Below are 12,174 nucleotides of genomic sequence, written 5' to 3'. Positions count from 1 at the left end.
AGGTGGCACAGGGGAATGGGCAAATGGGTCTGCAGTCAGTCTTCAGCACTTCGTCTCCACCACTCCTTCAGTCACTCTTTTCCCCTGCTCCCCGTGGGGTCCCTCCCATGGGATGCCGTCCTTCCCGAACTGATCCTGTGGGGGCTGCCCACAGGCAGCAGCTTTCCAAGCACTGCTCCCACACGGCTCCGTCCCATGGGGTCCATCCATTGCCCAGGAGCAAACTGCTCCAGCACGGGTCCCCCATGAGTGGGCAGCAGCTCCCCCCAGACCCCTGCTCCTGCATGGGTTCCTTTCCACGGGCTGCAGCTCTGTCCCGGGGCCTGCTCCTGCAGGGGCTCTCCATGGGCCGCAGCCTCCTCCAGGCCACATCCACCTGCTCCACCGGGGGCTCCTCCACCCATGGGGGGGCTGCAGCGTGGAGATCTGCTCCATGTGGGACCCATGGGCTGCAGGGGGACAGCCTGCTCCACCAGGGGCCTCTCCCTGCACAGGCCACAGGGGAAGTGCTGCTGCCTGCCTGAAGCACCTCCTGCCCTCCTGCTGCATTCAGCTGGGGGGATTCAGGGTTGCTTCTCACTCATCTCTCCCAGCTGCTGTTCCCCAGAAGTTTTTTCTTCCTTTCTTAAACCTGTTCTCATGGAGGTGCAAACAGCATTACTTATTAGCTTGGCTCTGGCCAGTGGTGGGGCCCTTAACATGGAACAGCTTCTTGATTCTTCTCTCAGAAGCCACCCCTATGGCCCCACGCTACCAAAATCGTGCCATGTAAACCCACTACAAGCCATTGTGAAAAAGACCAAACACCAAATTTCCCTGGCACCTTGAAAAGGCATGGCCTATATCCATGTTCAGGTCTTCCTAAGTAGGCTCTCTGAAGAGTTGGTGGACTTCAAGCCTAGAGATCACTTTTATAGAAATTAGAAGAAGTGGTTTCAGGGCTTGATCTACTGAAGCACTAAGGGCATTATGCTTTGTGTTGGCCTAACTTCTTTATTACCCAGAGTTAGCAGTTGCTTGTTGAGATTGGGAAAGAGGGGCAGTTGTCTAACAGAGATAAAGGGCCTTTGGGTTTTGCCTGTTCTTCAGGGTGGGCAAGATAGTTATAATTCCTCTCTGTCCCTGCACCTGACTTCTTTTCCTTCACTAGCGTTTTGCTGTAGGGCACTAAAACAATTGTGTTTTGTACAACAGCCTCTCTTCTAATTTTGAAGCTTGCATCTCCTAACCTCACACCAGCTCTGCATTCCTAACACTCTCTGTGTTCCTGTCTGAATCTGTTTCTCCTATCCTGTCATTAATTCTTCACATTTCTAATAAATTCTGTCTCTTGTGAGTTTTAAGATTCCTTGACCAACACACTTCTGGCCAGTATGGAGAGCTGCTCTACAGCAGCACTCAACCTATGCATCTCAGGCCATTCTGGTCAGATGGGCTTCCTGGTACCTGCAGCACTTCACTGGCAGTGCTGGAAGGCCTTCTGGCCTTCCAGTTTTGACAATGCCATCTAAATGCTGGTATAAACTGTCAGGATTGAAGCCCATGGGCATTCAGACAACTTGGAGCACTGGATCAGTGTGTAGGTAGTTGCTGTGTAAATGGATTGTGACAGTGCCTATAGGGCACTTACAGTGATGTCTAAAGTTTGTTTTATTCCCTGCCTCAGTTTTCTTATCATCTTTCAGTTCAGTGCAGCTGTCTGAAAATATCTCATATGCCAGGAGGTTTATTTGTAAAACACAGGCTGGTCTGTAGATGACCAACACGTTAGCGATGTGAGCTGTTTTTAGCAATAAATATTTACCTTATTGCGAACCTTTTGCTAATGTCCTAAGCTGCATGACCTTCACAAGTTTCTGCCACTATTGGGCATTTGAATCAATTTTACATCTTTCCCCTCCATCGTACCTATTTAGGGAACTGAAACTTAGTACTTTTTTAGCTTTCAGTGTGGGATTTTTCAAGAAATGTGCCATACAGCACATTACATCACAGAGTGGTAAAATTGTTGTTCTGTGCAAGAGAATGGAGTTTTATAGATCCTTGTTCTATTGTCAAACTAACTGAACAGCATTGGAGATTGATTGGTTGTGTACCCAGGTAATCCAGCCCAGCTGGAATTTCCAAACAATACAGAGCCCTCGTTTTATAATATAAGGGATTTTGCACTGGCAAGTAAATAAAAGCAAAAATTTCTGCTATAAAAGGAAAAAAGATTTTGAAAACATCCCATATGGCTGTGTTTCCCAGACTTGTTTTTTGGCAGCTGATCTTGGAGCTCAACCAATGCTTTAAAAACTTCTTCCATTTTTGTAGCAGTGTGGGGAGCTTGTCAGATGAGGTTAGTAGCTTTCTGGTTCTGTGACTAATGCCCAGGACACAGTTCAGAGAAGGGCGTCAGCAGCAGCAATTAGTTTCTAAGTTTCATCAGCAAACTATTAATCAGGATTAGGAGAGCTGTGTGGTTGATTTATCTTTCTGCAGTTTAAGCCCCTTCAGTAATTGCTGCATCTTTCATAAACTTGCACGCTTCATCTCCAAATTTTCAGATGCCATTAACACCAACTGTCTTATCCTGCAAGATAATGTGAAAGAACTAGTGGAGAATATAAAGGTGGTCTGGTGTTGGAAATAATGAAAGCCTTAAAAAACCCATATGGTAGTATCTATGACAGTAACACAAATCTGAAATAATCCTGTTAACTTGAGTAAAAGAACAGATCAGAATGTCCCTAAATCTCCATTTGCCTAAAATATCACCAGAATTCAGATTCCTGGATGATAAGACTGTAAGACTAGAACTGTGTGCAAACAAAAAATGTTGTACTATGAGTTTGTGAACTTGCCTCAATCTTATTTTTGCTTTGAAAATGTATTTACAAAATACAATACGCTAGACAGAGTTAGCTAGTCTAGGGAAAAGCAAATATGTTGTCTTCATGCATATGTCCCTCAGGGCTCACTCTCTCAATCAAAATTGCAAGTCATTTCAGATAAAGAACAGATGAGACATATAAATGCTTGCATGCCCAACAGCTTTACAACATCAGAAAAATCATAATATGAACATATTTTGTATGATCTTACTTTGTCTCTCAAGCTATTGACTCTCAAGTCTTTACTTCAGTTTAAGCCTGTCTAAGCTGAGTACTTATTTCTGAATGGGAACATGCTCTGACAGTTTTTCCCAGATTGTTTACTCTGAGTCTGGCCTTAGCAATTAACTGTTACAGTAGTAAAAGAAAAACCTTTTGCTACTATTATGTGGAGAAATACGTGACAAATTAACTCAAAAAATAAACTGTGAAAGTACTTGTTCTTATAATTTTCCTTAACAATGTCAAAATAGATATAATGGGATAATTGGAAAAATATTTATTGACTCCACTGTTCTTTCTGCTTCAGCTCCTTACACAGGGCCTGGAATTCATTAATGTGTTGGTTTTTCAGTAAAAAGTATAGCTCAGGATTATCCTGAGATTGATAAATTCCCTCATCAAGACAGGACAACTGTTAGTATTGTAATTCCAGGAATACATAGTTGTGAATCATCTTGATCACTTTGTACAGACCAGCTCTGCCTCTGCAAATCCACAAGAGATACTGGGTATATAAACAAAAAACTGTTAGCTGAGCTGAGGCAGAACTAGCTTCCTGCCTAATCTTTCTAACATGTAAGTGGAGAGGTAGAAATAAAAGAGGGAAAAAAGCAAAGACATGTACAAACAAAGGTGCAGCAGGTGAAAACCAGAGTTGTCTGAGTTGTGGCAGTGAATTTTAATCTGCTAAAAGAAATAAAGGCAATACATTCACACATAGGTGCAAATAGTAGCTCAACTGATGGATATACTGGTACAATAAAAGAGGTGGAATAAAGAAGTTCTAAGAAATCCCAGTTGCCAATTTTCCTTCTAGTAAGAACAATGAACTGAGACGTTTCATGGGCACACAGGATTATTGTTGCTATATCCACATTAGGCTAGCATTTTTAATCAGTGATTTTTAATTCTGGAATTGTTGTGTGGTTTCCAGGTTTCTCCATCAAGACTTTTGCCTCTGGGTTGCTTTTTTTTCAACGCTTTCTCTTTCCAGAGAAATATCAGTCTGTCTGTTGTTCTGAAGGACACACAAGGACACAGCACATGCCAAAGCTGCTAAATGGATCTGATACATGTGTACACTCATCCTTCTTCATAGAGATTTATAAGCTTAAGCCATGCCAGAACAAGGCTTGGAGCATGACACAGACCTTTCCAAAAATTCTTCTCTCCATGTTTCACTGGACCATTTTGGTTCAATGAAACATGCTCAAACCGTTTGTTAAATCAAAATGCATCTCTTCTTTGGTGTTTATTTCAGACGTTTGCACAGAAGTCTTGATATATTGACCATTTTGCTGACTGAATAATTTATTTTTCACTACATGATTTGATGGCTTGTAGTCTGCAGAGTGTTATACAATCAGAGAATAAATGATTGCTTATGTTAGAACTAATTGTCCAGGTGTTTAGTTTAATTCTGTGTCTCCACTTGTTGTTAGTATCTGTGGAGATACGTAAGCAATTTAAGTTACTGGTAATATCATCAGTAGAGATAATTTTTTAGGCAAAATTGACTTTTCCAGTGCTAAGGATGAATGACTAAAAGAAGACCCAGGAAGGTTAAGAAGGAAAGGAGCAGCCATGGTGGGGCATGCTCACGACTGCTAGGGCCATGCCCAGCCTCTCAGGGCTCCCCGGCCCTGCCCAACACCTAGGACCCCGTATCAGCCCCTGCCCCAGCAACACCACAGTAGGGCTGGTCTCCAGCTCCCTATGCTCCTGTCCTGCCCAGACGTTGGCCCTGACAAGCTGCTTCTGATCCCCAGGGAGCCCCCAGTCCCTGTGGTGACCCAACAGCTGGTGACATGACAAGGAATGCAGACACTGGAGGGAAGTGACAGGTCTCTTCCAGATCTCCCTTTTGGTGGTACTGGCAGAAACCTGCACTGGCAGCATTATCTGGAACAGACTCTTGGCTAAAGTAAAAATGATCACGACCATGCCATCTGCTTTTCATATGAGCAAAGATGACTTTATTATCTGTAGGTCTTAATGTTGGAGTTTCTATGGAAGGCATCCTTCAGCTGACCTAGTGTGTTATCATAACAAGGGAGTAGAAGAGCTGAGGACCTGATTATCTGAAGGGCTGATTTCCTGTGGAGGGACATTTGTTTTCCTTTTTTATCTGAAGCTATTTGCAAAGCTCTGAGAGCTCATAAATAACCCTGCCCTTTTTCTTCTGATTAGTCGGCACTCCATACTTTGATAGCGCCCGGAGGCTCTGAACCAGGGAACACAGTAAGCTCGTGCTGTTTTTATAGCAGCTGCTCGAGGACCATCCGATTGCTCTAGGCATTGTATTAGGAGACTGTTCTTGTTGCAGAGAGCTCACAGGCTGCAGACCAAGGCAGATAAAAAGAGGAGAAAAGACATATTCTCAGTATCATGACAGCTACTTTGCAAACATGAAGGAATATTACTGCCTGTCTCAGTTTTTAAATCCATCTGTGCTATTCAGTGTCCCTGTTTTCTATGTTACCAAACTCACAGACACAAGCATTATCTTCATATGGCTTTTTTGTTATGCTTTCTAGAAACATATTTTTCCTTAAAAACTCTTCAATGATTTTATACAGCTCTAGTATTGTGCTGAAATAGTCATTTACATGTAGTTAACTTTGTGGTCTTTTTTGTTGTTGTTGTTGTTGTTGTGTGTTAGATTCAGGGGGCTGAGGGTCTACACCCCAGGGGTGAATGAAAGCAAAGGAGCCTAAGCGGCAGGCAGAGTTGTGGCAAGCCCAGAATGATGGGCTCTTAGCAAATTTGTAAGAATAGCATCTGTTAGCCTGACTGCTGCTGTCTCTCAAGAAGAGGGACTGCAAGTTGAAGACAGCAGCAGTGACTGTCAAGAGTGGAACCCAGGAACCATGGTGGCTCCAGGCAGGTCTTACTGTTTTCCTTATACGTCTTTAATTTTCTGTTGACTTTTCTCAGGATTAATAGCTTCAGTGTATCGATTTATATTATGGGATCCACGTTTGCTGCCAGTAGGAATACACAGCCATTTTAACAAATGAGTGTACAGAACTTTCAGGCTATTCTGTACAACAAGGTTTTTGTGTTTGATAAAGGAGGATATGTCAGGCAGCAGGTTTTGAAGCTATTTATGTTTAGATTTCTCTGTGGAGTATTCTTGCTAAGTAATTTCAAGGAGCATGGATAGTCCAGCTGGTTGCCACTGATTTGATAGTAATTGATGGAGGAAACAAAACTTGTGATTTAATGTATTTATTTTGTACCTAGGGTTTCTGTATTTTGTGACTAGATAAAAAATGGTAACAGTACAGCTAACAAACTTCAGCCAAATCTAGTATTATTGTGCTAGAATAATGGCCACAGATTTAACCTATCAAGTTTTTTGAGTTTATTAGCTTAAGTAGTAATCTTCCATATCTACTGAGCGTCAGGTGTATGAGATCTTACTTTATATTAATTATCAGTAATCCATGCTTTGTTATGAATTTTTATCATCTGAATTAAGTACAGATTGCCTCAAAATTTTGCTGTAAATTATCCAAAAGTAGAGGGCACTAGCTGAAGTGGCCAAGACCTTTCCTATGAAATACTCCTTTGTTAGAAAATGCTGATTATTGAAACTTTATGCATTCTTGTTTTAACAGGCAGAGTTTAGCTTCATAGAAATGTTTCTAGTCAAGGTATGATATATGTTACATGTCTATTGCAGAGCAGGACATTACTCCAAGTTGGCATTTTGGTTTTGGACATGGGAAATGCAAGTCCATGCTTGTTTGAACTCAGACAGTAGACTTGAACTTGTGCCTCCTGCATCTCAGAGTATGTGCTAAATCCTTTGGGGGTAGTCCAAAATAGTTCTCAGTCCCCACTGTTGTATCAATTTCTGTCTTCATAAATAAAAAGCTAGGAAAGGACTTAGATATGAACATTCAAACAGTTTTATCACTGAGAAGTATAGAGAAATGCAGAAAGGGGAAAAGTGAAGTGTTATTTTCTACTTTTTTCGCCAGACTTATCATGCTCATCATAGTTTTTTTTTTTCTTTTTTTTTTTTTTTCTTTTTTTTTTTTTTTTGGTCATGAACATTCTGGACATCTTCATTTTTTTATGAAATGGGAAAATTCTTTCTCCACAGCTTGATGGATGAACGTCTGTGCAAATAAGGAGATGCAGTTGAACTTGACTCGTATAACTCAGAACATTCTGCTTCATGGCCAAGAGGTTGCATATCTGGCCCAGTTCTAGGAAAGGGTACCAGAGGTGTGAAAATACCCTGCATGGCTGTGAGCGGGAGCAATGATTGAAAATGTTTTACTGCTACTACTACTTTTATCCAAGTACTTGAGTACCTTTTTTATTTAACCTTAGAAGTACAGACTTTGTCGTATGTAAATGAATCACATTTTAAACATTAGTTCTGCTTGTCTGTCTAGGAGCTACCATAGTTGTGGAGATTACTACCTTACAGATTACTGTTAGGTGACGTACAAGTTGAATGAGCCCAGCCTCCTTACCTTGTTTTCTGATATGCAGGAATAGCAAATAATGTGCTTTACATATCTCTCCTTAGGGTCTGATCACCTGCGAGAGAAAGATGGATTATGGGCAGTGCTAGTCTGGCTGTCAATCCTAGCAGCTCGAAAGCAAAGTGTCGAGGAGATTGTCAGGGATCATTGGGCAAAATTTGGCAGGCACTACTACTGCAGGTGGGTGTTTGCTATGTCTGCACAATGAAAATCTGCTACAGATTGCCATTGTTCTGCATGCAGTTTTTTTATGTTGAGAATTTACTTACTTACTGAAGGAGCAGTGTGTTTATGTCACTTACAGTGTATGGATAATTGATTTTTCTGACATCAAATGCAGAAATATTCAAATCACTTACATGTGGAATCCATGGGAGTAGTTAGCTACATGGTATTGAAAAAAATCAAAATCTCAGCACAAGTTACTCATGTATTTGTTTCTGTCTGTGCTTCCACATGAAAATGTTTTTGTGAGAACTTGGACTATGTCTACTTTTAAGTCAGAAGAACTCTTCCAAAGATCTAGATGTTTACTCATTTTTATTAAGGTCTGGGAAAGGTGAATTCTAACTGGTGTTTCCATGATACATACCTTATCTTAGTCTCTGTCTCTCTCTCTCTCTTTTTTTTTTTTTTTTTCCCAGAATATACTTAATCCAGAGGAGCTAACATATCTGTAACATCTTCTGCCCACAGCTGTTCCTCAAAAATTTTAGCAAAAATTCATCTATTTCAGTTTCTTTTGAGCACTGGGCTGATTGTGTTCTTAATTTCAGAAAGCTGTCAGTGTATTGATTATGTTTTCTGTATTACTTTAGAAACCATGCATTTTCTAAATGGGGTTTCTCTTGCCTCAGAGCTAAGTGGCCAGTGTAGAACTGTGGTACTCGCACATCACGGGCAGGTTGCACAGAACTGCATGTATGTGCTAGTTTGATTTGCAATGAAGTACTTCAACGGTCCACCTCTAATTTTTGAAGTAAGCAGTAAATTGCTAACTGTGCACATAGTGAGCTTATTTATTTATTTATTTGTTTTTCCCTAAGCTGTTCAGGACTTACTTTTTACTTCTACTTTTCTTATATATATGAAAGGTTTGATTATGAAGCATTGGAGCCCAGAACAGCGTATTTCATAATGAGAGACCTCGAAGCTTTGATCACTGACAAATCATTCAGCCATCAGCAGTTTGCTGTGGGCAACAATATCTACAGTGTGGAAAGAACAGACAGCTTTGAGTACATAGATCCTGTGGATGGCACTGTGACCAAAAGACAGGTATGGCTGTAGTGATGGAGTAGCAATGTTTTGGAGCTTTCAACATGTCTCTTAAAATGTTGTTTCTAACATTCAGGTGACAAGCCTCACCATTTATTTATTGGATGGTGATTTCTTTGCTCTGATAGACACCACATTTCCTACTTAAGATTAGCTCAGACAGGATAAGATAATATACCTCTGGTTTAGCTTGCCCTTGCTGTGCGTAGATGGAGGCCAGCTGTAGTGTCACTGGGAATGTGGGAAGGTATGGAGTCCCTGTTGACAGCAATGCAAGTATAGTGAGGGTTCCCTTTCCTGAACAATGGAAAGTGTCCTGTAGAAAGAGAGTCTTTGCTTTTCCTATTTTCTATCTGAAATCTACACCTTAAAAAAAAGAAAAAAAAGGTCAAATTTTCTTGCTTTCAGTGGTGTACAGTATTTGCATTATTAAGGCACATTATTCTCTTGTGGCCAACAGCATGCAGAAGACTTAAGTAGATTGTACCATATGTGGGCATGTTTGACTTCTCTAGCCAAAATGACTGCTTCTTTGGTCCTTCTCGGCTGACTGTAGTCTGTGTCAGTAAGATTCCTTGGCTATCAAGTTTTGCAACTCAAACTGAGCCTTCAGTGTTTCATGATGTACTCGAAACTAACGATGTACTGGTTAAATGTTTATTAAAACATCTTGAATATGAACTATGGTTCATATTTAAATGTGTTCTGATTTTATGCTGTTTATTTTTATTGTCCCAGTTTCTGTGGTTTGTAAATTACTTGACCTGACCAGACCCTTACAAATGATATTACGAGCCAATAAAACTATTGTCATGCCATTCTGCTCAGCATATTTATAGTTTCCATTTATCATTGCATCCAGATAATATAAGCAGCCCACCTGCCAGTGAGCTATTCTCTTTGTGCTTTTTGCTGTTGAAACAATACACGAGGATATTGTCATATCCAAATCCACTGGAAAATTACAGGCACAGCAGGCTTATGGCCCTTGTCCTTTTAAAAAATAGCTAGTAAATGTTTAGTGTATTTTTCTTTCCCTTACTTTGCATCCAAAGCCCTGTCCTAAATTGGAACATAATTGCTAATCAAATCACAATGTAACACAAATAGAGAAGCATGACTTGGACTGTTTTTAGATGGACTCTGAGTCCATAAAACCAGAAAGCATATGTTTTCATAGGCAAAAGCACTCAGTTATTGAGAGTACAGTTCAACCAGATTGTCTTCATACAAGGTTACATTCCTATCTCTGTGTATCTGCAGCCTCAGTGGGATTCTCCAAGCACAATAAAATAAGAAAGGCCACTAACCTGGACAAATGAAACAACAGTTCCTGCTGCCATTTCCCTCAGGTAGCTTTCTCTTGTGTAAATACAGATGCCTCATTATGACTGTTATGAGTTTCATGTAGATTTTCAAGCTATGTTTTCAGGAACCCGTTCAAAGTTTTGTTCCAAAGCAGTATGTGGATAGACATTTACATTCAGAGTAACTAAGCAACTTCTCATGAATGAGAAGCTGGCCTCATACTAACAAATCAGTGTTAATAAACAGCAAGAACAGACACAGCAACAGAAAACAAACACAGCAACAACAAAACAGGCAGATAACAATACACCCAGACTGTACATTCTAATTTATTCTGACTATTGAAACCCATGAATATTGTTTATCACAGTGCAATAAGGTATAAAATTAAACATTCTGCTGTTCTTGAAGACTGTTTTCATTTCTGAAGTCTTATTGTGCTAGCTTTTGCACAAACATTAGCACATAACAGTGATGCTCCTGAGGATCCTGCAATCTAGAAACAGGACCATTTGCATTTGTCTATGGAATTTGAATTAGAAGGACCAGAAATTGACCATTGTAAGACCTATCATATTCTGAGATTCACAGAATAAAACTCCTGAGCTTTATTATTTAAATTTTAACGTTTTCTTGCTCCTTTTTTAGATTTAAGATTCAAGAGGCTCTGCATATGGTCTGGTGGCTTTTTGGTTTTGTTTCTTTTTTTTTTTTAGTTTAAGCAAGAGTCAGGAAAAAGGCATTGGACAAGCTGGAAGAAAGTTTTTTCATATAACTCCAGAGATAAGGCAAAAATTCTTTTCTATTCAGAACGATTGTTTCAATCCTGTACAAGCAATAAGGTATTTCCTGTCAGAACAGTGGTCTGCTATGCCTTGGAGACACTCAAGGGTCCATAGAGGGATGAATAGAAATTATGATAACCACAGTATTATGAAGAAAGATGTAGCTATTTTACATGCACTTAATTTATGTACGTGTCTCTGTTTAATATATTACTGATAGGCTATATTTTCTACTGGTATTGCATACTCTGCTGCTATACTTTAATAATGGTTTTCAAAATCCTAAGCCATTTTGCTTTAAGTTGGCTATGTAGCCTTGTTCATCCTAACTTACTATGCTGGTTAATTCCTACTCATTTAAATATGAAAATGTTAACTGGAAAAAAAAAAAAAAAAAAAGCACACAACAAAACTGCTAGAAACCAAATTTGCATAGTACAATATGCATTAAGTTTAGTTTTCTGGGTGCTTCACAGATCCTAGTAAATTTGCTGCTTAACCAGATTATAATGCAGAAGGGAGAAATCCCTGTGAAGCTCTGTCTGTCATACTACCTCCCAAGCCAGTGAGTTAACCATGGAACAGAATTTTCAGAGTTTCCACACAACTCATTAATATCCATTAGCAGGCCTAATTTGCCTAGCATAAATATCTGCAGATGTCCAGTGTGGGAGCTGTACAGAACATTCTCATATGCTTTCTCCTGGAAAAACGACTTATCAGTTCCCACAAGAAAATATGTTTGTGACAAATAGTGTGCCCTGTCCTATTAAAAGTGCAAGTTTCTCTCCTGTGTACTTGTCAGTGTGCTACTCTTTCTTTTTTCCCTACCATACAATTTCTGCCTGGCACTTAGGAGATTATTGTTTTTAATGAGTACAGCCTCTGTGTTTCTATAATTCCCTTTTGCCAGACTATTGTAAGTTGTATGGCAGGACTTGTAGTCTTATAGACAAATATCAGCTGTCATCACTCTTGTGTAAAAATCAATACCGTTGGTCATGTGTCCCTGAGAAATGTGAAATGGAGAAAATAACAAGCTCAGAAATAGTACAGTGAACTGTCTGAATGCTGGTTGTGTGTGTGTGTATGTTACACAAAAATCCCATGTACCATAAAACCATCAAAGTGGCTACAGATGCTGTAGTTTGGTGGAATATTTTGGCATCATAAAGTTGAAGGCAGAGTTATGGGGAGTGT

General features: G+C 39.9%; 1 protein-coding gene across 1 annotated transcript in view; it reads left to right on the top strand.

Moving 5' to 3' along the window:
• The window catches only part of PGM5 (phosphoglucomutase 5), an 83,659-nt gene that overhangs the window by 52,301 nt on the left and 19,184 nt on the right, over positions 1-12,174 (top strand). Inside the window, exons 8-9 of the mRNA XM_084305622.1 lie at positions 7,648-7,783; positions 8,698-8,881. Of these exons, the coding sequence (XP_084161748.1) occupies positions 7,648-7,783; positions 8,698-8,881 (320 nt within the window). The remainder of the gene's footprint in view (positions 1-7,647; positions 7,784-8,697; positions 8,882-12,174) is intronic.

This window comes from Netta rufina (assembly GCF_964035555.1).
Source record: "Netta rufina genome assembly, chromosome: Z".
Classification (NCBI taxonomy): Eukaryota; Metazoa; Chordata; class Aves; order Anseriformes; family Anatidae; genus Netta; species Netta rufina.
This window is presented reverse-complemented; position numbering and strand designations above follow the sequence as displayed.